This window comes from Entelurus aequoreus, linkage group LG03 (genome assembly GCF_033978785.1).
Source record: "Entelurus aequoreus isolate RoL-2023_Sb linkage group LG03, RoL_Eaeq_v1.1, whole genome shotgun sequence".
In the NCBI taxonomy this organism is placed as follows: domain Eukaryota; kingdom Metazoa; phylum Chordata; class Actinopteri; order Syngnathiformes; family Syngnathidae; genus Entelurus; species Entelurus aequoreus.
The window spans coordinates 9,241,055-9,267,873 of record NC_084733.1 but is presented as its reverse complement, the minus strand read 5'-3'; the positions used below and the strand labels follow the sequence as shown (position 1 = coordinate 9,267,873).

Genomic DNA, 26,819 nt, shown 5'->3' with positions numbered 1-26,819 from the left:
TGGAAGGCGGGCTACACCCTGGACAAGTCGCTACCTCATCACAGGACCAACACAGATAGACAGACAACATTCACACTCACATTCACACACTGTGTCGCCAATCAACCTATCCCCAAGTGCATGTCTTTGGAGGTGGGAGGAAGCTGGAGTACCTGGAGGCATACTTGCCAACCCTCCCGTTTTTACCGGGAGACTCCCGGTATTCAGCGCCTCTCCCGATAACCTCCCGGCAGAAATTTTCTCCCGACAAACTCCCGGTATTCAGCCGGAGCTGGAGGCCACGCCCCCTCCAGCTCAATGCGGACCTGAGTGGGGACAGCCTGTTCTCACGTCCGCTTTCCCACAATATAAACAGCTTGCCTGCCCAATGACATCATAACTGTAGAATGATCGAGGGCGAGTTCTTGGTTTCTTATGTGGGTTTATTGTTAGGCAGTTTCATTAACGTCCTCCCAGCGCGGTAACAACACACAACAACAGCAGTCACGTTTAGTCTACCGTAAAGCAGTTCGTCTGCCGTAAACAGCAATGTTGTGACACTCTTAAACAGGACAATACTGCCATCTACTGGATAGCCTCCAGAACACTGAAATTCAAGTATTTCTTTTATTTATATGTATAATAAAATAAATAAATATATATATAGCTAGAATTCACTATAATTCACATATATATATATATATATATATATATATATATATATATATATATATATATATATATATATATATATATATATATATATATATATGAAATACTTGAGTTGGTGAATTCTAGTTTAAATATATTCCCCTCTTAACCACGCCCCCCACCCCGACCACCCCCCCCACCCCCCACCTCCCGGTATCGGAGGTCTCAAGGTTGGCAAGTATGCCTGGAGGGAACCCACGCAGTCACGGGGAGAACAAATTGTCCTTCCAAAATAAACTAAATAATAAGCAGCCCTCTTTAAATGACATGTACCACACTGTGCAACTCATACTCCCCCAGCATGTGCATATATGTTTTTAATGCTTCAATGTTCAGCAGTCAGAACACTTTCTCGTATCTATCCTAAAGGTAGTAATCCATTATCATTGCCTTTCCTTGGTGTATCTTTAATTAAATCCAAAGGGATTAATGACTTTGAATGCCTCATTACAGTAAATAGTGATCAAAGTGCCTGCAGGTTTCTTCTCTGTCACTAGAGGGCACATTATCCCAGGCTGTTTTGACGAGGCTGGCCATAAATGCTGAACAAGGTGAATTAGCAGTTGTCAAATTACACAAATGATTTAATGAAATAATGTCTCTAAAATGCCTGTCATCTTGATTCCCAAATGTGTAAGAAAAGTCAATCAAATTCAGGTTAAATATCTTGTCTAGAGCAGTCTGCTTTTTGGTTGGCGATATATGCCGGTTCAGAAAGGACATTTTGAGCTCCATAGGAGGTCCAGAATTTTTCTTTTGTTTCCTGCTGTCACATTGGCTCTCCTCCCAGTCTAGTATCAAGGGTAAAGTATTTCATGTGCCAACTGCTACAGTCTGGAACAGGAACCTCAAATTTAATGAGCTATAGTCCATATTAGAAATATGTTATCAGAACAGGATTTAAAAATACCTTGTCAACTCATCACATTTACATTTAAAATGGAATTCATAGTCACATCTGCAGCTGTTTTTAGTGGCCATACATTTGATGCCATTGTCATTCTAAGACTAGAGACAAATGGAAGCTGTGAGACTTGTAGGCGCCTCTGATGGTATTCAGACGCTATTGTTTGTGTTATGTTGTCACTAAAATAGTGTCCTTCAACAGGCCTACTTTTCAGAGAAGCAGAGATATAAGAAACATGCAGACCTTCAATTAAACCCCTTTGTTTTGGTCTTCACAGATTTGTGCACTGCAGCGGAAAGTAGCCAGTCCTTGTGCACTGGGCTAGAGAGTCACTCCCACTGCTCACATAGGCCTGTTCAACTCAGCAAGGTGGGTGGAGCATGTGTGTATGTGCTGCTGCTATTTCTATTGTCATACAAACACCTACTTTATGTACAGTACGTTTCTGTTATTTTAGCATACATGTGCAGGGTTTCCCCCAGATTGCCACTATATACGTGGCGGTGGGGGTGTAGCTAGGGGTGTCGTCATCATGACATCATCATATGTGACATGATAATAATGATAATGATAATAAACTGTGTGTCTTGAGGATGATCCTGAAGCTGCTTTGAGCACATTCATGAAGTTATTTTTGCAGATTGCTGATAAGCATGCTCCTGTCAGGAAAACAACTGTCAAGGCAAATGGCGCCCCCTGGTTAGGGAATGAGCTCAAAGCACTTATGAAGTAACGTAACCAGGCTGAAAAGTTGGCGGACTCTTCTGGTCTACTTTCTGATGAGATGATCTATCGTAAATTAAGAAATCGTGTAACTAAAATAAATAGAGGTAATAAAAAGGTATATTATCAGACAAAGATCTATGACGTTAGACATGATGGAAAACAATTGTGGAAAATTTTAAATCAAATAATGGGAAGATCAACATCATGTAAAACAAATTCGTATATAGAAGTTGATGGAGCTTACCTGACTAAGCCAATGGAAATTGCCACATATTTTAATAATTACTTCACAAACAAGGTGGAAAATCTGAGAGTAAATATGACGCCTTCTGATGGCTCCTCCTCATGCACATTAATTGAAAATCATATAATGAAGGGTAAAAACTGCAGGTTCGATTTTGTACCAGTTAGTAGTTCTGATATTGACAAACTGTTGTTATCACTGCCATCTGATAAACCTGCTGGTACGGACATGCTAGATGGCAAATTGTTAAGAATTGCGGCATGCCATATATCAACTCCGATTTGTCATATATTTAATAAATCATTAAGATATGGAGTCTGTCCTGGGGGTTGGAAGGAGGCCAAGGTCATCCCTCTACTCAAGGACAAAAATAAAGATTTTACTGGTAAAAACAGTAGACCAATAAGCATACCGTATTTTCCGGACTATAAGTCGCAGTTTTTTTCATAGTTTGGCCGGGGGTGCGACTTATACTCAGGAGCGACTTATGTGTGAAATTATTAACACATTACCGTAAAATATCAAATAATATTATTTAGCTCATTCACGTAAGAGACTAGACATATAAGATTTCATCGGATTTAGCGATTAGGAGTGACAGATTGTTTGGTAAACATATAGCATGTTCTATATGTTATAGTTATTTGAATGACTCTTACCATAATATGCTACGTTAACATACCAGGCACGTTCTCAGTTGGTTATTTATGCGTCATATAACGTACACTTATTCAGCATGTTGTTCACTATTCTTTATTTGTTTTACAATCCCCATTTCCATATAAGTTGGGAAATTGTGTTAGATGTAAATATAAACGGAATACAATGATTTGCAAATCATTTTCAACCCATATTCAGTTGAATATGCTACAAAGACAACATATTTGATGTTCAAACTGATACCTTTTTTTTTTTGGCAAATAATCATTAACTTTAGAATTTGATGCCAGCAACATGTGACAAAGAAGTTGGGAAAGGTGGCAATAAATACTGATAAAGTTGAGGAATGCTCATCAAACACTTATTTGGAACATCCCACAGGTGAACAGGCAAATTGGGAACATGTGGGTGCCATGATTGGGTATAAAAGTAGATTCCATGAAATGCTCAGTCATTCACAAACAAGGATGGGGCGAGGGTCACCACTTTGTCAACAAATGCGTGAGCAAATTGTTGAACAGTTTAAGAAAAACCTTTCTCAACCAGCTATTGCAAGGAATTTAGGGATTTCACTATCTACGGTCCGTAATATCATCAAAGGGTTCAGAGAATCTGGAGAAATCACTGCACGTAAGCAGCTAAGCCCGTGACCTTCGATCCCTCAGGCTGTACTGCATCAACAAGCGACATCAGTGTATAAAGGATATCACCACATGGGCTCAAGAACACTTCAGAAACCCACTGTCAGTAACTACAGTTGGTCGCTACATCTGTAAGTGCTAGTTAAAACTCTCCTATGCAAGGCGAAAACCGTTTATCAACAACACCCAGAAACGCGGTCTGCTTCGCTGGGCCTGAGCTCATCTAAGATGGACTGATACAAAGTGGAAAAGTGTTCTGTGGTCTGACGAGTCCACATTTCAAATTGTTTTTGGTAACTGTGGACGTTGTGTCCTCCGGACAAAAGAGGAAAAGAACCATACGGATTGTTATAGGCGCAAAGTTGAAAAGCCAGCATCTGTGATGGTATGGGGGTGTATTAGTGCCCTAGACATGGATAACTTACACATCTGTGAAGGCGCCATTAATGCTGAAAGGTACATACAGGTTTTGGAGCAACATATGTTGCCATCCAAGCAACGTTACCATGGGCGCCCCTGCTTATTTCAGCAAAACAATGCCAAGCCACGTGTTACATCAACGTGGCTTCATAGTAAAAGAGTGTGGGTACTAGACTGGCCTGCCTGTAGTCCAGACCTGTCTCCCATTGAAAATGTGTGGCGCATTATGAAGCCTAATACCACAACGGAGACCCCCGGACTGTTGAACAACTTAAGCTGTACATCAAGCAAGAATGGGAAAGAATTCCACCTGAGAATCTTAAAATATGTGTCTCCTCAGTTACCAAACGTTTACTGAGTGTTGTTAAAAGGAAAGGCCATGTAACACAGTGGTGAACATGCCCTTTCCTAACTACTTTGGCACGTGTTGCAGCCATGAAATTCTAAGTTAATTATTATTTGCAAAAAAAAAAAAAAGTTTATGAGTTTGAACATCAAGTATATTGTCTTTGTAGTGCATTCAATTGAGTATGGGTTGAAAAGGATTTGCAAATCATTGTATTCCGTTTATATTTACATCTAACACAATTTCCCAACTCATATGGAAACGAGGTTTGTAAATTGCCTTTCAAATGTCTATTCTTGGTGTTGGGTTTTATCAAATACATTTCCCCCAAAAATGCGACTTATACTCCAGTGTGACTTATATATGTTTTTTTCCTTCTTTATTATGCATTTTTGGCCGGTGCGACTTATACTCCGGAGCGACTTATACAGTACTTCCTGTTCTTAGTAAATTGATGGAAAAAGTTGTTTTCAAACAAATTCAAGATTACTTTACCTACAACAAACTGATGTTGTGTTCCCAGCATGCTTATAGGCAAGGTCACTCAACATCTACTGCTTTAGATCAGCTGACTGATGACTGGCTGTCACAAATGGATATCAAGAAGATGGTTGGTCCTGTCCTGATTGACTTTAGTGCGGCATTCGATGTCGTAGATCACAACATAATGATCTCCAAACTGAGAAAATATGGTTTTAATAGTATGTCACTTTCTTGGATGTTGAGCTATCTATCAGGAAGTGTTTTAATGGTAGCCTATCTGAACGCAAGTACAATTACTGCGGCGTGCCTCAAGGAAGCTGCTTAGGTCCTTTACTTTTTATTATTTTTACTAATGATCTTCCCTGTGTTACAACAAACACCAATATGGTTATGTATGCAGATGACACAACTCTGTACAGTACTGCCTCTACCTTAAATGACTTAGGAAATAACTTAAATCAGGACCTGGAGAGAGTGTCACGCTGGGTAAGTGATAGTAAACTTGTTGTGAATATTGACAAAACAAAAAGGATTGTTTTTGGATCCAGGCATATGCTTGTTGATGACCCTCAGCTTCATATTTCAATGTCAGATATACCTATTGAGCAGGTCAAAAAAGCAAAACTGCTTGGTGTGCTATTAGACAGTCAACTGTCATGGTCCGATCATATTGATGGTATTTTAATGAAAATGGGAAGAGGTTTAGCCATGGTCGGGAAGTGCTCCATCTTCTTGACATCCTCAACAATGGGTCAAGTCATGCAGTCCTTGGTTTTCTGTCATCTTCATTACTGTCCTATAATATGGTCCGCTACGACTAAGTCTGACCTGAACAAACTGCAACTTGTTCAGAACAGAGCGGCTAGACTGGTACTTAAAGGCCTACTGAAATGATTTGTTTTTATTCAAACGGGGATAGCAGATCCATTCTATGTGTCATACTTGATCATTTCGCGATATTGCCATATTTTTTCTGAAAGGATTTAGTATACCGTATTTCCTTGAATTGGCGCAGGGAATATAGTATTCGCACGTCTAGAATTACTGCCGGGTCAAACTCGTTTCTCAAAATAATTAACGCATGCTTGGCCTTATCGCCGGTTTATTATTGAAGCTGGATCAAATTCGTTTCGCAAAATATTAATTTTATTATCGCATGTCTGTAATTTTCGCCGGGTCAAACTCGTTTCGCAAAATATTTAGCATATGGCTAGAACTTCCACCGGGTCAAATTCGTTACGTCACGAGTGACGCATCTGTCCTCATTTTCAAAATGGAGGAAACTGCTTTCAGTAGTTTACAATCGCACAAAGGAAAAAAGATAAAGAGCTTTTCAGTAGGATTTAAGGTCCAAGCTATTGAATACCTGTACAGTATGCTAAAGAGAACAGTAAGCAGCTATGTTTTATTAATATACCGTAGCTGCGTGTGTGAAATACTGTATAAGTCATTAAATGACTCCCGCCTCCTGGTGGTAGAGGGCGCTGCCGCGCTAGTGATCCTTCTTGCGACTTCCGGTACTGCAGAAGAAGTGAACACACGCAGCAAGAGATTTTTTTTTCTGTCCTCTGCCTGAACTTTTAAAATGGAGGATTACATACATAAAATAAAACAGTTTTCTAAACTGGACTTTCAATCGAAGCAGGAGGTAATAATTAAAGGAATATCTCCATCGAAACAGAGACTTTTAAAACTGAAGAAAGAAAATAAGGAAGACTTCTATAAACAAGTTATCGATGCTTTTGGTCAGAAGGAGCTGCAAATGGACTCCATTTATAAGTACAGGTAAGACCATAATAACGTTTTTTTTAATTAAATGTGCTTTTCATGATGGTATGCTTACATCACACTCAAAGCGCACGCCTAAATTTTATGGATTCCTTTTGGTAAACGCCGGAGTGAGAAGAGGTTTTAAAATAATTACCGCATGCACGGCCATCCCGCCGGTTTCCGGTAAACGCAGGTGTGACAGGAGGTTTTAAATTAATTAACGCCCCTGCGGCTATTCAAGGAAATACGGTAGAACAAAGACGATAAAGTTCGCAACTTTTGGTCTCTGGTAAAAAAAAAAGCCTTGCCCCTACCGGAAGTAGCATGACGACACCAGAGGAAGGACTGCTCATATTTTCCTATTGTTTACACCAGCAGCGAGAGCGATTCGGACCGAGAAAGCGACGATTACCCCATTAATTTGAGCGAGGATGAAAGATTCGTGGATGAGGAACGTGAAAGTGAAGGACTAGCGTGCAGTGCAGAACGTATCTTTTTTCGCTCTGACCGTAACTTAGGTACAAGGGTTCATTGGATTCCACACTCTCTCCTTTTTTTATTGTGGATCACAGATTTGTATTTTAAACCACCTCGGATACTATATACTCTTGAAAATGAGAGTCGAGAACGCGAAATGGACATTCACGGTGACTTTTATCTCCACGACAATACATCGACGAAACACTTTAGCTACGGAGCTAACGTGATAGCATCGTGCTTAACTGCATATAGAAACAAAATAAATAAATCCCTGACTGGAAGGATAGACAGAAGATCAACAATACTATTAAACCATGGACATGTAACTACACGGTTAATGCTTTCCAGCCTGGCGAAGGTTAACAATGCTGTTGCTAACGACGCCATTGAAGCTAACTTAGCAACCGGACCTCACAGAGCTATGATAAAAAACATTAGCTATCCACCTACGCCAGCCAGCCCTCATCTGCTCATCAACACCCGTGCTCACCTGCGTTCCAGCGATCGACGGTGCGACGAAGGACTTCACCCGATCACAGATGCGGTCGGCGAGACGGAGGAAGTTAAGGTGAGTTCGGCGGCTAGCGCGTCTGCTATCCATCTCTGTCCTCCTGGCTGTGTTGCTGTAGTCCGCTGCTAATACACCGATCCCACCTACAACTTTGTTCTTTGCAGTCTCCATTGTTCATTAAAATTGCAAAAGATTCACCAACACAGATGTCCAGAATACTGTGGAATTTTGAAATGAAAACAGAGCTTTTTTGTATTGTATTCAATGGGGTACCAATACTTCCGCATCAACTGATTCCCTCACGCGCATACGTCATCATATCTAGACGTTTTCAACCGGAAGTGTGGCGGGAAATTTAAAATTGCACTTTATAAGTTAACCCGGCCATATTGGCATGTGTTGCAATGTTAAGATTTCATCATTGATATATAAACTATCAGACTGCGTGGTCGGTAGTAGTGGGTTTCAGTAAGCCTTTAAATGTTCTTTGCGCACTAATATTTCATTCATGCATTCACGCCTGTCCTGGTTGTCTGTTGAACAAAAGATGCATTGTAGTCTCCTTATGTTCTTTAGAACTATCATGTTAGATCAGGGGTCACCAACCTTTTTGAAACCAAGGGCTACGTCTTGGGTACTGATTAATGCGAAGGGCTACCAGTTAGATACACACTTAAATAAATTGCCAGAAGTAGCCAATATGCTCAATTTACCTTTAACTCTGTTATTATTAATAATTAATTATATTTATCTTTGTGGAAACACTGATCATCTTAATGATTTCTCACAATAAATATATATAGAAACAGATAAATATCAATATGCAACACTTTATTTTTATATTTTCTCTAAGTGCACATTTTTCAAATTGAACATTTTCAAATGATCACTTCTAAGACAGTCTTGTGAAATCACAATATCCCATTTTAACTAGCTAGCCACTAACATTTTTTAACAAATCATGAATTACTTTGCACCATGTTTGTACAAATAATAACTCATGTAAAATACAAAAGTCAACTCTCAAATTTTTAAATCATGTCACACTTTGAACTGGACACCAAATCTGTTATCTGTTTCTTTGTCAGTTAGTGGGAAGCCTGGCATTGCATGCTGTTAACTAGTGTGTTGTACTCTGGTGTGTAACTTGACACTGCAACTCTGAGTGAGTCTTGCAGATGTGCATCAGTGAGGCGTGTTCTGTGTTTGTTCTTGATGAAGTTCATGTCAGAAAAGGCTGATTCACAAAGATAAGATTTTTCCTCATTGTTTGCGGAACCTTCTTAATCTTTTGGACATATTTTCACAGCAATCTGGCCTTAAGCTTAATTATGATAAATGTAAAATGTTAAGGATCGGAAATCTAAAGGGAACGTCCTTTCGAATGGAATGCAAAGTGCCTGTTTTGTGGACAGATGGACCAGTTAACATACTTGGTGTTGTTGTCCCAGAAAATCTGGAAGATCTAGGCCAGGGGTCACCAACGCGGTGCCCACGGGCACCAGGTCGCCCGTAAGGACCAGACGAGAGATTTTTTTCCAGCTCTGATTTTTTACACTGCATTTTAAAACACTATCATTTAACAAACTGAATTTTTAAACACACACATTTTTCTCCCAAATGTTTATTCAATAAAATGTGTCTGTCTTTAAAAGCATCAATTGTTCCAAAGATGTATTTAAACATTGAGTGGTACACAAATGTCCTGTTGGACAAAAAACATGTACTGTATCAAGATAAATTGTATCCTTTTTTACAAGTGATCCCCTCCCAGAGAGTCTGCTGGGAAACATGGCGGGGTTCATAAAGGAAACAATCCACTCATAGTGGTGTTTTCAATTTTATGTGCCAGAAAAAAGAGACGATATTTTGCAGCAGTTAATATGGATGAACTCTAATATTGTAATAGATGGAAAGCCTTTCTTTTGGAAAAATATGTTTGAAAGAGGAGTCATTTTTGTCAATGATATTATCAATGAGAATGGTAAAATTATGAAGTATGATGAATTTAGAGCTATGTATGGTGATGCTTGCTCAAGCTTTTCATTTTATCAACTAACTGGAGTAATTGGGAAAAGATGGAAACAAATAATTAATTATGGAACTACTAAATTATTAGTTTGTAAACCTCTAATAAGAAATTCTAGTTGGCAAAAAGGAACTAAAATAAATGGAAAAATATATAATTTTTATTTAATAAAGAAATCTTTGAAGGCTGCCTCATACAACACAAATGGAAAATGGGAGGACTTTTTTGACTGCCCGTTGCCATGGGATGCCATATTCAAACTAATCTATAAAACCACTATCGATGTGCAAAATCGTTATTTTCAAATTAAAATTATTTATAACTTCTTACCCACAGGGAAAATTTTAAAATTATGGAATATGACAGAGTCAGATTATTGCCGATTTTGTTGTCAGGAGCCTGAATCCACCCTGCATTTGTTTTGGTATTGTCATATTGTGTCTTTGTTTTGGGTGGAAGTTGAAAAAATGTGTTTAAGGATTGGTTTGTTTATGAAGCTTAATGTGGTTTCTGTTATTTTAGGAGAGTTCATTGACAATCATGATTTAGTCAATTTAATTATAGTACTCGGTAAAATGTCTATTTTTAAGGCCAAAAACAGATATTCACTTAAATGATAAATGGGTTATACTTGTATAGCGCTTTTCTACCTTCAAGGTACTCAAAGCGCTTTGACAGTATTTCCACATTTACCCATTCACACACACATTCACACACTGATGGCGGGAGCTGCCATGCAAGGCGCTAACCAGCAGCCATCAGAGGCAAAGGGTGAAGTGTCTTGCCCAAGGACACAACGGACGTGACTAGGAAGGTAGAAGGTGGGAATTGAACCCCAGTAACCAGCAACACTCCGATTGCTGGCACAGCCACTCTATCAACTTCGCCACTTAGTATTACTTTCTTTAAAACATTTATTCAGTATTTTCTAACTTTAGAAAGTTACATGGTTGAAAACGATAATGATGCCAAAAAACATTAGAAAAAAGATGAGAAGTCCTCAAAGGCTTATTTTGGAAGTATAATTATGTTTATAGATTATATGATATCTGTTGTTGTGTTCCCTAATTTGAGTGACCTGGACATAATCTGGACTGTACATAAATGCTTATTTTGAAAATGTAATTTTGTTTATAAATTATATGCAATCTGTTGTGTTCCCTAATTTTTTTCTGTGTACATAAATGAAGGTGTGTGTTGCTGAGTCAGACTTGGACATTATCTGGACTGGGCCTGGTTTAAAAAACCCTTTAAACAAATCTAATTTCATTGACAACCTGGTCTGTTGAAGATAAGGCCCTTTTTTTAAAAAATAAATAAAATAAGATAAATAAATAAAAAACATTTTCTTGGATAAAAAAGAAAGTAAAACAATATAAAAATAATTACATAAAAAATAGTAATTAATGAAAATGTTAGTGGACCAGCAGCCTATACAATCATGTGTGCTTCAGGGACTGTGTCCCTTGCAGATGTGTTGTCTATGTTGTGGGAACCAGAATATTGGTAGCAGAAAGAAATAACCCCTTTTGTGTGAGTGGGTGTGGATGAGTGTGCATGGGGGAGGTTGTTTGGGTTGATGCACTGATTGAAAGTGTATCTTGTGTTTTTTCTATGTAGATTTAATTAAAAAAAAACAAAAAAAAACATTTTTTTATTTTTTATTTATTTATTTATTTTTTATTTTTTTTTAGAACAGGCCCGCGGGCGACTCGTCTGGTCCTTACGGGCGACCTGGTGCCCGCGGGCACCGCGTTGGTGACCCCTGTGTTAGATCAATCACCAGATTACTTTTACAAACAGCTTTTAAAATCAACTAACACACATATTCATGACACTAGGAATGCCAGCAATGGCTATTTGGCACTTCCTGCTCCCAGGACTAATCTCCTCAAACATACAGTCATGTATAGATGTATATCATTCTGGAATCGGTTGCCATCTCACATTAATCTCTCACAAAGTAAATTGTCATTCAAGACAGCTTTGAAGATACACCTATTGCAGCTGCCCACATGACATGAATTTTTAATACTGGGTTTAACTAGCTTTTTTATCTATGTTGTATTTTTCCATTGTATAATGATTGGCAACACTAAATTGGCCCTAGTGTGTGAATGTGAGTGTGAATGGTGTCTGTCTATTTGTGTTGGCCCTGCGATGAGGTGGCGACTTGTCCAGGGTGTACCCCGCCTTCCGCCCGATTGTAGCTGAGATAGGCTCCAGCGCCCCCCGCGACCCCGAAGGGAATAAGCGGTAGGAAATGGATGGATGGATGGATAATGTTTGGTAATGCAAGTATTCTTTGTATTTTAATTTTGTATGCTCCTATATGGACCCCAGGAAGACTAGCAGTCGCTTTGGCATCAGCTAATAGGGATCCATTCAATAAACAATAAACAATAAATAATAATTTTGATTTACCGTTATACATATATATTCTTTAAAAAGGCTATACAAATGCTTGATGTATATTTAAAAAAACAAATATTAGTGTTATTAATTAGTTATATTCCCATTCATAATATTAGTATTAACATTTTTTTCTTATGTCATTAGAATCACAATCACAATCAGCTTTAATGCAAGGAATTGTACTTGGTGGACTGTACTCTCTTTGTTTAACGCAGTTTTAATAATTGATTATTGTAAAATGTAACACAGGTCACACTTTATTTTGCCCTCACTGAATATTGCAATTTAGTTTGCCAAATATGTAAACAGTCTTTTGAATTACGGTAGATTTGAAAAAAAAAACTTTAGGTTTTTTGTTGATATTCTACACCAGGGGTGGGCAATTAATTTTTACCGGGGGCCGCATGAGCTACCCGAGCACTGCTGGAGGGCCACATCGACAATATTTCAATTAAATTTTGCTCAATATTATTTTTGATGTATACCGTAAGATAAATAATAATAATAATAATAGTAATACTTCAACATAGTGTGTGTAACAGCATTCCATGACTAATATATATAAATTAACATTAATAATAAATGACAGTAAAATAAGCACACGTATGACTGAGGAGTCATAGTGTAACTTTGTGTGGTGTTTGAGTTGTCCGACTTTTTGTGTGGCCTTAAACGCACCAGTGGTTTAGTGCTATGCGTGTTGGTGACAGATGACAAGTTGGTTTTGGCCTGGTTTGTACGGCAGAAAATGACTAGTTTTTCGAGATTGAATTGTTTTACTCATGTTTTTGGTGTGGTTATGTCCGAATATAAACAGTTTTGTTCAATAAAGTGATCGATATAATTCCTGTCCTCGAAGCATCTCGATAGACGTTACAATAATTGAACGGTGTTCAATTGAACGGTGTTGACGAACACCATTAGGGCCGCTTGTTGTCACTGTCACTCAAAGTTGCATTGCAAAATTCCATAGAATAAATATGTTTATTTTGTTTATAATTCAGATGGGATTTCATTTGGTGCGCGGCATATACTTGCTGCGCGCAGCAGACGCTTGAGCAGTGCGCAAATGCGCAGGCACGCACCTTAGGTGAGGGGACGTTGCTTTGCAGTTCATGTGTTGTTGAAAACACGGCATTCCTCATCAACTTTTCTCTTTTTGGCGTCTCGGGTGTAAACCGTGCATCACTTGTCGCTGCATGTGCACCTTCACTCGCAGGTTACACACGGACACACGCCCATAAATAATACTTTTCAAAATAAAAGCAGCACAGTTGTATTGCGCGCAGGACATAGATGTTTTTTCAACTTTATTTTGTAATTGCAGTTGTTCACATTCACTCACAATCACGCATACGTCCACACGGAAGTAATACAAATAACGATTTTCAAAACAAAAGCAGCACCGTTGTATTGCACACTCGACATAGATACTTTTTAAAATTTATTTAGTAATTTATAATTGGCCTCACGCGGGCCGGACAGGGACGCACAAAGGGCCGGATGCGGCCCGCGGGCCGCAGAATGCCCAGGTCTGTTCTACACAATAAAGTTATTGTAAAACTAACTACACTAAACTTAGTACATTATATATACACATAACTTGCACATACATGTAGAAATCATGTTAGATTAATAATATAATTTGGAATAAACTAAAAAAGCAATACAATTATGCAAGATAAACATTGGCTCTAATGCCACTAGCTTAATGCTAACGTACAATGGACTACCGTAATTTCCGGACTATAAGCCGCACCTGACTATAAGCCGCACCAGCTAAATTTAGGGGAAAATACAGATTGCTCCATATATAAGCCGCACCCGACTATAAGCCGCAGGGTTTTGATGTGTAATTACCGTAGTATATAGGGGTTCCTGCTACCACGGAGGGGATTGTCGGGACAGAGATGACTGTTTGGGAACGCAAAGCGTCCCATTTATTAACAATAAATCTTTCAATCATTCAATCAAACTTTCACATCTTTGACATGGCGAACAGCATTCGTGCAGAGTACAAATAATACAACGGTGCAAAGTAATACAAAGTGCTCGCCTGTACGTTATCAAAATAACCAGCCTACCGGTATATGAAAAGTCAGTCTTTAATCATTGTGTCATCGTCTTCCTCCTGCGTACTAAAACCACCGAAATCCTCTTCGTCGGTGTCGGAGAAGAACAGGCCGCAAATAAGCCGCACCCTTGTATAAGCCGCAGGGACCAGAACGAGGGGAAAAAGTAGCGGCTTATAGTCCGGAAATTACGGTAGTTCATAGGCAAGCTAACTCAAATTGACGTGGCCAATTGCAGGGCACAGATAGACAATCCTTCAGTCTCACATTTATACCTATGGACTATTTGCAGTTGCCACTGAACCTAACATGTATATTTTTGTAATGTGGGAGGAAACTGGAGTGCCTGGAGAAAACCCACACGGGGACACAATCCACACTCCACACAGAGACGTCCAAACGGAAGTTCGAAAACGCACACGGTGTAAATTTAGACGTTGTTGGTAGTAATTTCAAAATAATTAGGGTAGTTCACACAACCTTAAACAATAATTGCATTAAAGACACATTTTGTTTTTTTCTAAATAAAGCAATGAGGAAGTTTTTATGATATTCAAGAGGTATTATGCCCAATAGTGCATAAATACTAGACTACATACAGTATATCTATTCATAAAATTGTTTTCTTGCTAAAAAAAAGTGTTTTCGTGGAAAAAAAGAAGAAAAAAACGTATTTTGAAGGTGTGGCGACATTAATCTTGCCATGGTGTAGTGCCACGATTCTTTACAGGTAGGGAAAGCCCTGATGTGAATGTGTGTGTCCACTGTCCAGTCACACTGTCTGAAATCAGACTTGCACCAATTCCCTAGATAACCATACTTTTTTGCAATACTGCATCATTCCCACCGGTTACAAACACATCCTATTACTTTCATGCAGGATGAGCACTGAGGAATGAAATACACTAAGGCACGCACGTATACACATATTTGTCTGCCTTTCTATAGCTGGGAGGACAGTCAGGCATTAATTCAGCAGCCCTTTACCCAACATAGCTCAACAGCTAACAGCTAGCTTTTCAAACATACATCACTACTTATTGTGTACATACACACAAATATACATGTTGCTTAAGGCCAAGTAAACGGTTGTCAGATACTCCGTTATCCTGGCATTCACTCAATCATCATCTTATCAGTGGCGGGCATTATCTTTGCAACATAGTGTTTTGCCCTTTTTTGGCTATCTTGCTGCTGGTTTTAACACCATTCTGATAATCTCTCGTCTATAAACATGCCAAATGGTTGTCCCTGATGAATTATGGCCGATTGTGTTTTCTATTCCTGTCTGTGGTTGTTAGGTATTCTGATATCTAAACCAACTTTAATGTAGTCATTAAAAAGAGTGTGTGCCAGGGCCATGGGTAAGCTATGCCTCAGTGCTGTAATGCATTGGGGGCAATGAGTATGCAGATGTTTACTGAGACCAGCAATATGTGTATGTACTAGAGATGCGCGGTTTGCGGACACAACCGCGGAGTCCGCGGATGATCCGCGGGTCGGGCGGATGCATGACAAAAAAAATAGATTTTAAATAGATTCGGGCAGGTGGCGGTTGAACCAATTCGGAAATATATATACATAGTTAAATGTTGTTACCCACATACGAAAAACGAGCAGCACTCTTTGAAACAGGCAATTATTCATCAGGCACTGCTGCAGCTGTCACGCCAAATTTCTTCCCCCCTACAACCCCCCCCCCCCCCCCCATTTACTTCCGGGGCTGCGTCCAATAAAATCACAAAGTTGCCGGGGGTCCTTAACCGGCACGCGACTGTCCTGTTTCGCGCCTGTACAAAAAAAAAAAAAACGATTTCTTTAGATTCCAGCAGCTGTCAAAGACGAAGTATCCTTCCAACGACGGGCAGTCAAAGCCGAAGTGCTATCGATCGCTGTCAATGACGTAAGAGGAAACATGACCATGGAAGTAAATGGGGGGAGGGGAAGGTTTTTGTAGGGGGAAGAAATTTGGCGTGACACATCACAACACAACACAACAGGAGAAGAAGAAAAAAATAAAAGGATGGCAACGCCGGCAGTAAACGTGGTACGCGACAAACTAAAAAAGGGAATACTAAAGACCAGGGGAAAAAAATAACAATAATTGTCAACACTTTCTTAATGGAAATGACAATAATATTATAATAATGATAAATAATATTATCACGCATTAATATCTCTTAGCCTCTAATGCGTGGTCAAGAGATATTAATGCGTGGCACGCATTGAATGTCTCTGCTGCATTGGATCAGTCTCCTTTCTTTAACAGGCAAAAGCTTTCTAACCTCACTAATGCCTTGCATCGTCTATATTAGATATATAACAACGGGCGGGTGGCGGGCGGTTGTGGTTTTGATAAAATGTTAGTTCGGGTGGAGGGCGGGTGGATGACGACTTTTGTGATGCGGTTGCGGATGAAATAATTGCCTATCCGCGCATCTCTAGTATGTACGGTTAATGATGTAGACCTTTCTGGAAGCATCCCAGGCAACGTGCGTGTTCATGCATATTCATTCACTGTCTTGTATCAGTGCAGCAAATTACAATTTCTGTAATGCTAAATAGTACACACTGAGAGTGGTACTACTTTATTGACCAAATACAGGCTAAAATAGTAAATAATCTGTGTTGTCTTGCTCATTTCCATTCAAACCAAATGTCTGGAAACCCGCTGTAATTGGTGTGGCTGTCATGAGTTGACATAAAATGACCCAAAGTCATGTAATAGATGTGAAGGATAGCGACTTCTCCTGTATCGTGACTTGTTTTTCCCTCTTCCTGGTGGCAATGAGTCAGCCCCTCTGCAGTGCAGCACTGCTGCTCAGGCTCAGTATTTGTCTATTGTGGATGAATGAATAGAAAGCAGAAAGGCGTGTGTATAGAAAGAGTGCTTTTTGATTGCGTTGAATGTTAATGAAATTGTATGTCACGGCATACAAACTAAAAAAAAAATCTTTACCTTTTCAACAGAGAACTAGCTACTATGAATATTCAACAATTAACACAGGTTGAAATATTAATATTGTAAATAAGATTTATTGGTCCCAAAAAGGGAAATTTATTGAGGTGTTCCCAGGCCAGTTGGGAGACATATCTCCACCGTGTCCTAGGTCTTCCCCGTGGTCTCCTACCGGTCGTACGTGCCCTAAACCCCTCCTCAGGGAGGCGTTTGGGGGGCATTCTGACCAGATGTGGAGGAGCAGCGGCTTTACTCTTGAGCTCCTCTCGAATAACAGAGCTTCTCACCCTATCTCTAAGGGAGAGCCCCGCAAAACGACGGAGGAAACTTATTTCGGCCGCTTGTACCCGTGATCTTGTCTTTTCGGTGATAACCCAAAGCATGACAATAGCTGACCACCTCTGCAGAAAAATAATTTGTGACTTTGTGGATAAAAAACATTTTGCTCCTGAAATAATCATTAAACTTGTTTTATGTGTTGGTACACATTATTTTACAGTGCCTGGAATTCAAACTGCATTTTTTGGTACTTTTATGAAAAATTTAAGCTACAGTATTTGAGTTAAAAAAAACCTCCATAATCTAGGTCACTGCTTGCCAATTGCCAAAGCCCTGGTGAGAAGCACTGATGTATACAAGTGAATAAAGAATACAAATAATAACTTACCATTTGAAAGTGCTGTTTAGTAAATGTTAACTTGAAAAATAAGTCTTATATTATTCACTACACCACTTATACATTGTTTATTGCAGAATGTTTGTGATGTCAAGCAAAAAACCCAAAAAAACTTTGAGAAGAAAAAAAGTTGTTCTTTTTACGCCCACAAAATGTACCGAAAAAGAAGCAATTTGTCGCCCTAAAATCAGGTACGGACCGTAGCGTGGGTTACCTGTACTGTTGCATCTATAGTAAACACAATTATAGATATGGACAAAATTACAGTTGTCAGCTGTTAGCATATATTACCTCAGTCAAACATGGCGGAAATGTCTGTTACAAGATACTGCGGTAGTAAATAGAAGGGATGCAACAGTACTCGCTATAACCCTGCACGGAACGATCCACCTTTTAAAAAATAAAAAATAAATGATATGAAAAACTTAATCGTGATAATTATTTTTTCCATATCGCCTAGCCCTAGTGTTGCCTTGCAGTAGTCAGTTGTGTGAGCGAGCTTGGTGTTGTGAAAGTCAATAGAGATGGATGGAAAAGGAAGGACCAATTTCAAGCCGCTTGTCTCAACTTGTAATCAGCCGCCGTGCTAGACTGGATACCTTTGATTAATTGCTTTGCTGCGTTCCAATTTACTCTCATTACACTAAAGAGACTTGTTTGTGTGCACTGAATGTGTGTGTTTGAGGTAAAATGCTTACAAGGCAGAGTTAACGGTGGTGTAGTTTACCACTGGGACTGACTGTAATTCCTGTGCCTGTGAGGTACCCATCAATGTATTTGGCTTTATGAGGCCACATTAATCAGTTTAATGCAAATATTGTGGTGCCATTATGAGCTAAACCAATCGATTGCAGACCTCAACTGATTTTACCCTGAATAACTGCTTCAAGACATCTCAAATTGGAGTTGACATGTATTGCATGTTAATTTGTTTGTAATGCAGCTGCAAGGATGTGAATCAGCACATTCAGAAATGTGGCTGCGATTTTTAACCCACATGTGACTAATCTGTACTAGTTGAGGAACTGAAAAAAAGATTTCAACCAGCACCAACAACAGATCTCACATGACCGATCGGTGATCACACACATAGTATGTGGATTTCCCACATACTAGGGATCCTACCAGACAGATGGAGGGACGTAAATTAATCTGGTGTAGTATTAGCACATGGCACCTAGTCTCTGTAAATTATTCACTCACACAAGGATACATTTATAGCAGAAATGCAATTAGAATTTCCTAACTCAAGACATATTTATATTTACATTTTATATTATTTATTTTTTCCTTGTTGTCGGAGCAATTGGATTATTTAATTACCTCTATAATGGTTATTCCATAATGTCATATATTTGATTAAAATGATTGTGTGATGATCAGCACCCCATCACTCAACTGTGGTAGCACACCCGATAATCCTACACAGTAGACATAATGGATGGACAGCTAGAATCTAATAAAACAAAAACAAATTTTGTGTATTGTATTGTAAGAGGAGGTCATGGCTTGCTGGTGCACCACTGCAATGTTTCCCTCATGCTAAGTATTTATTAAATTATATTGACTAAATTGAATTATATTGTACATATATACAGCCTTGCTATGTTTGACTTGTTGTATAGATGCTTGATCCATGTATGTCTTGTGGTAAAGCACAGATTAAACAGCAGACAGACATTAAGCCTCTTTGTCCAGACATTTCCCTAAAACCAGGGTCGGCAAGATGTGGCTCTAGAGCTGCATGTGGTTCTTTAGCGCCGCCCTAGTGGGTCCCTGGAGCTTTTTCAAAAATGTATGAAAATGGAAAAAGATGGGGGAAATATATTTTTTGTTTTAATATGGATTTTGTGGGAGGACACAACATAAACATTGTTAATGTTTTCCAATGCTGTAAAAATTAGCAGAAGAAATATTACATTTCAACATTTCTGTCAACGAAGATTTGCGTCAGCCTGCGACATGTTTCCTTTAGCACGGAGTGGTGCCAGGCAGATGGCTGTTGCAAACAAAACACATTTCTGTGTGAGCAGATATTCTCAAGAAGGAACTACATCAAATCCAAATACCGCACGGCCTTGTTTCAGGCGCGCGATATAGAACCTCGGTTTGCTTGGTGAGCTGTGGCGCCCCAAGCGGGGACGGACATCCGCTACTTCGCAGTGTCCAGGAAAATGTTGGCAGTCCAGTACGCTGACCCCGAATTTCCACTGAATGCGAAACGGCCGCAGACCGACTTCTCCATGGGAGGGCGCTGTCCTCCGCCGTATTTCTGCCATGCAAGAAATAACCATTCAAAAGCAGCTAACAATATTTCATTTAAAATTTTGGGATTTGAATATTAACCAACTATCAGTGATATTGCTATCATAGACGCTGATGCAGACAAACTATTTATAGCGGCGCCGTGATCACAAGCTTGTGTACAATTTCGACATGATCGACTGGTGAGGTGTTTTCTCGCTTCTTTGTTCCCTGGAAGTTTATTCTAGATCATATATCATGCATCTCACCTGGATAAAAGAAGGGTAGGACATATTCTGACAAGTTGACAGCCAATTTAGACCCAAAAATGGCTAGAAGGACACAAAAAGGACGCAAGGATTATTAGTCATTCTTCATCTAATCAGTAAAATATGAACATCCTCGCAGTCGGAATTGTAATGACAGCAGACATTGTACAGTAGGCGATGTTTTATTATGTTTGTTGGCTCTCAGAAAGTCTGCAGTGAGTAATCAGTGATAGTGTTAAAAAAAGTGAACGTTGTGATGCAATGTGAACGATAGGGAAAATTCCCAAAAAAGTGCAGTTGCCTTTTAAAGGCGCCTCCATATTGCGTGCCTGAAACAATTAAGTCACGCCCCCACCTCAGGACTACTGGGTGTGAGACCTGTGTCCTAGTGTCCGCCTACAATATAGACATTTCCACATGTATTTTCTTCTGTATAAGGCCTACATAAGGCTTTTAATTTTTTGCGGCTCCAGACAATTTTTTTTGTTCCAGTATGGCTATTTCAACATTTTGAGTTGACGGCCCCTGCCCTAAGAGTATTTAAATAACATTATGTGGAACGCTATGACTGGAGCTATCTTATTCTGATTCTGTAGTAGGTAATGATGATGTTGGGATTTGCCTCATTTTCTGGTTGTATGCATGGCTTCAGTCTTGCCTTGTCAGTACATTCATCTGCAGGGGGGTTTTAAACTCTTAAAAATGACTTGGAAAAAGTGGAAATATTAATTTTCAGTTTTCCCCTAGGTCCTCAACTTCAAAAAGTTTGTTGTAGTTGATGCCTTCAGATTTTCAGCAGTATCATTTTCCAAAAACATGATCCGCTCTAGCTTGCAGCTACCGTCGCCCCTTCTCTTAACTTTGGAGAATCTGCTTTGAATGCTTGTGCGGGTCTGTTTTTGGTGGAGCTGCAACTCAGGGAGGTGTGTTATGACTAAGCCCATCAGCCGCCAGCCATCTGGCTGTGAGCAGGCTAATAATCTGGGTTTACTGTCTGCAATGCAGTTAATGCCTGTCTGTCCTTTCTGCGGAAAACCAGCATTTGAGACAGAAATTAAACAAAAAAGGAGAAAACGAACTACAAGAAGGAACCATGGCCCAGATTTTGTTGAAATGACCCAATCAGTGGTGTCCGGTCCAGCAATGGCTGTTGGTGGACCAGTTTTGGACCTGACGGTGAAGAGTGAGGATCCTGGCCCAAGTCAGTATCTCACCACTTTAGCTGAGCTCTTCATGCTGGACCAGTCCCCGGCTCAGGCTCTATGCTCCCTGCTGACCATGTGCTGTTTCTGGCCTCCCAGTTGTGAAACAGAGGAGAAAGACCTGTTCCTGGTCGCAGTGCTCCTTAGTATTGGACGCTTTCTTAGGGACAAGCTGGTCTGTTTGGCACAGGACATGGCAAACTGCTTGGCCTGTCAGAGTGAGGCAAAAAGAACAGTAAGTATAGGTTGTATGAATTACATTTCCCGTATATTATGTGGCTTTCTGTGTGAATTGTTTGTGTTGTTCTTACTGCCATGCAACAATAAGCACACTCTACTGCACTGCACTTTTTACCTGTACTTTTTTTTAGACACAGATAGCTTAAGATCACACAGTGCATGGATCTTAGGCTTTAATTATTTTATCAATCTTAGGTGTTTTTAGGCCAGAAAGTCTGTTTTTCCATCAAACTTTGGTAAATGTCTTTCACAAGCATTTTGCCTTTAAGCTTTCATTGGGCAATGAATATAATGGCACAAGCATTATTCTGCCTTTGTAGCAGCGTTTGTGCTGTGGAGTGGATATGAAGAGCCTCGGGACTCATGGCTTGGGACTGCTTTAATATGAAACTGGTTTCATTACCAAAACACTATTTGTCCAAATGTTCTCACTCCTCAGAGACTTTGTGGAATAATGTTTGTTAAGGGTGAATAATAAAATGCGTAAATGGGCGGGAATGTAGTGCAGCGGGATCAGCCTCCTTCCTATCTTTTCTCTTCACACTTTAATTTATGATTAATACTTGTTTTTATTTCCTGAGCATTGAAAATTGGACAATCAGCATGGCCATGGCAGGTGAATCGTGGCTGCCAGGTCACAGTCCTTTGGCTATTTTTTCTACAATTAAACCAAAGAGCAATCCCCATAGCTAGACTGTTTATTGTTCGTCCTACATTTAAAATTCTTCCCATGTGTGTTTGTTTGTTTGTTTACTTCAGCTCAGGGATAGGGTACCCCAACAGCTGAAGTGCTCATTAGATGATTCAGTGTTTCATCTGCAAAACGGACAGGACTGTGCAAAATGCCTTCATCAGACATCTTTGACAGTTTTGGATTGAGAAAACACTTAGAGGATAATTATTGACACATTAAACTGAAAATGTAACTAATGACTGAATCATTTTGTGACATGCTTAAGGAACTTGACAACTCTAGTGCAGGTCTGTGGAGTAGTGATTGATACCCAATCATCATTCTACTACTCTACTTTAGAGTCACTTGTTTGGCCTGTCTGCTTTTTTTGACTATGCCTTTGACTTCAGATCAGATTCTATTGATTTACAGCAGTCTTTCTCAAATAGTAGGTCGGGACCCCCTGGGGGATTGCAGTGGGGGTTCGGGGGGTTGCGAACACCAGGGGAGATTTTCATTATTTGTGTCTACACACTAGTGTTCAGATTGATACACAAGCCTGTAGTGGGGTGACAGTAGGGCTGGGCGATATGGACCAAAACTGATATCCCAGTATTTTTAGGCCGTATAGCGATATACGTGTGTCTTAAATAAAACGTGCAAAGTGCTTAAGGTTGCCCAAGTGTTTAATGGCTAGATAAACAGTGTTGAGATTCCACAGATTATTTTTGTTACAAGTAGTAACATAATTTGTTGATTATTCTTATAAAGTAATTAGTAAGCCGTTAATATGTCAAAGTATATTTTGTTAATTAACTTAAGGTTTGTAGCCTCACGCTTCTGCACGGGGATAGATGGAGATTCTACAGGCAACTGGCTGTTCAGTTTAAAACTAATTTTTATTTCTACCCACTAGCTTAGTTAGCATGGGCTATGGGGAGAGACACTTTCAAGCCGAGGAGTAGCTAAACAATTGACAGACTGAGCGAGTGATAGTGATATATTCGCTACAAGGAGAGATATAGCTTCTCAAACAAACTGGTGTATGTGTAAACAAAGTTGTAGTTACTCACCAATAGCGAAGTGCAGTCGGTAATCAAAGCATTGCATCACTCAGGAGTCAAGAAGTCGGCACCGTAGCCGCCATATTCTTTTGAAAAGTGTGTTGCGTCGTTGTGCGTCAGAGAAGCCTACGTAAACACGTAGGGGCGTGGTTGATCCTTTTCCCTGAGAAAAGCAAATGGCCTTTAAAAAGGCACATCAAAAGATATCGGTATGGCAGTATTGTCTCAGATGTACTGTATACCGTATTTTTCGGACTATAAATTGCAGTTTTTTTCATAGTTTGGCCGGTGGTGCGACTTATACTCAGGAGCGACTTATGTGTGAAATTATTAACACATTACCGTAAAATATCAAATAATATTATTTAGCTCATTCACGTAATAGACTAGACGTATAAGATTTCATCGGATTTAGCTATTAGGAGTGACAGATTGTTTGGTAAACGTATAGCATGTTCTATATGTTATAGTTATTTGAATGACTCTTACCATAATATGTTACGTTAACATACCAGGCACGTTCTCAGTTGGTTATTTATGCATCATATAACGTACACTTATTCAGCCTGTTTTTCACTATTCTTTATTTATTTTAAACTGCCTTTCAAATGTCTATTCTTGGTGTTGGGTTTTATCAAATACATTTCCCCAAAAAATGCGACTTATACTCCAGTGCGGCTTAAAAAAGTTTTTTTTCCTTCTTTATTATGCATTTTCGGCCAGTGCGATTTATACTCCGGAGCGACTTATACTCCGAAAAATTTGGTATCCCTTTCTAAAATAAAACGGTATTATTGTAATACCATTGTAACGCCCAGCCCTAGGTGACAGCAGTGCTCAATCCTATTAACAAGCTACTGTTGCGTTTGGACCAGATGTTCCTCCAAGAGAATTTAAGTTACTGGTCAATCCCAAGTTCTTTCTAATGACATATATGCTGAATATGAGTGAAGACCCCAACAGAATTGGTATTTTGCAATTTATTCCAAAGCTTTGGGAGACCAACCTAAAAACAACACATGCAATCTACAGAGACATAGCAAACCCAGAAACAGGGTGGGGTTGACCTTCGACAGCTCTAACAATGATGCGGGTACATAGAGACCTAGCACAAGGGGCGATAAAGCAACCGCATGAGGCTATAATGGCCAAGAAAACTCCAATGGAGACCAGGGCAGACCTAATTAAGTCAGACCACCTGCCAAAGGTGTTCTGGAGCCAATCTTTAAAGGGGTCAGAGACACCGGAAACTTCAGTAAGTTCCTTAGACAGGGCTTGGAGGCCTTCTAAGGCCCTCTGGACCGAGCCATCAGGGGCGGTGTTGTTAGGAATGAAGGTACAGCATTGGTCGCCAAACATTGCACACAACCTTCTTCCTTGGCTAGGATACGGTCGAGGGCTATGCGGTTCTGGACGGCCATGAGGGAGGTCGGGGCAAGTTGTTCAGCAAGTCCCTCAACAGCGTCACAAGTCAGGTTGGTCAGTCTCAACAGATTATAAAAAAACATAGTTAATGCGTTCTACATTTTTAGTAGCAGTCACAGGGAAAATAGCACCAAAGATAGGAAGGTTCTCAAAACCTGCACAGGATTCACACCACAATTTGTGTTGTGAGGGGACCCCCCTTGGTTGTCCTATTGCATCAAAGTAAACACCATCAGGGTTTCTCATCAAATAAAAGGAGCCCGTTACACTCCTCCGAGATACAATATGGAGGCGTCGGCGGGAAGTTAGAGAGGCCGCGGAAACAGGAGTTCCAAGTGGTGTTATTTTGGTTCCCACTAGGGTGAGTGGGGTCACCAGTCTAACCATAGCACAAAGCCCAAAGTCTGACGTCTGGATTCTAATGTACAATCTGTGCTCCCCACAATACCAGAATAAGTCAGCCTGTGCCCAAGGGCCTATTTTTGAGCCATCTATCAGTGTGGTGCACAAGGAAGGGTCAATGTCACCCAATTTGTTGGGGGACGAAGAGGGTCCTGTGAATTGAAAACATGTGTGATTCAGCTTTTGGGCCACAAAGGGAAGAAGTCGGGTGGAATTGTCAACAGGAGGGTACATACTAGCCAACAAATCGCAACCTGGTGGCGTGGGTTCAGAAAACAAGGAAATAAGACAGTTTGAGCCATTTGTGTCAGTCAACTTAAAAGGTAAGTGTGGGGAAAGGGACGTCCAGCGGAACAAGCAACACAGTCACCCAGGTCTTGGCTCTTTGCCATGCTAGTCATCCACCTGAGCCACAGGTTGCCTGCACCCGCTCCTAAGGTCAAAGTTACCAGGTCTTCGGTGGTGATGTCATTAGTATACACAGATGTGAGAGCCTTTGAAACGTCACCGAGTTGGAGTGGCACTTAAGTTGCTTCAGAGGGTGTAGAGGTAGTTAACGCCTTCTCAAGGACATTCATTTTAATAATCCCTTTAGGGTCTGTACCAGTCTGGTCAACCCCCAAAACAACATAAAAGGGACTAGGCATGACACCCACGTTGGCAATTGTAAGGGCGAGGGGGTTCTGGGAATGATCAAAATTCCTCTGAAAGGTCATCCCTTTCAGAACAACTTTGAATTTGGTCCTGGGATAATAGGGTCAGGGGAATTCCAATGCCCTGTGTAGTGGGTTACCTGCATCCACGAGGGGCACCACCTACCAGAGTATGTTGTCTACCTCCGACACCAATGGTTCAGGGCTGACTCGTAGCAAAGATAGAGGTTACTACCACGGTAATAGCTATTATTGTTCCCGCAATCAATCACACTGCACAGGTCAAAAAAATAAGTCTTGCTGTCCCCCTTGACCCAGTCTATTTCAAGTAAGGATATACGATACAGCAGTTGAGCAGGTCTGGTAGATCTACATGACGGTAGACGGCAGCTCAACGGAGGGAGATCTCTCTCGGCGTCGTCTTCTGGGCTGTGAGACTATGTACAGCAAGTTACTACAGCCTCGCTCTTCTATGATATGGGGGGAGAGGTTACCAGCACATCACCCCCTTCAGTGGCTAAAAGTGAGTCTTCTGCCTGCTCCCGTTCTTCTTCAGATGCCGCAGGCTCAAAAGGCGCTGCTAGGGGGTCGAGTGGGGCAGTTGATGTGGCGATGTCG

The 26,819-nt window shown here is 40.1% G+C and overlaps 1 protein-coding gene across 5 annotated transcripts in view; it reads left to right on the top strand.

Annotated features, from left to right (window-relative positions):
- LOC133646103 (rho guanine nucleotide exchange factor TIAM2-like) overlaps positions 1–26,819 on the top strand; it is a 288,867-nt gene that overhangs the window by 202,611 nt on the left and 59,437 nt on the right. For all 5 annotated transcript variants that reach the window (XM_062041113.1, XM_062041111.1, XM_062041114.1 and 2 more), the window contains exon 15: positions 1,875–1,966. In XM_062041113.1, the coding sequence (XP_061897097.1) occupies positions 1,875–1,966 (92 nt within the window). The remainder of the gene's footprint in view (positions 1–1,874; positions 1,967–26,819) is intronic.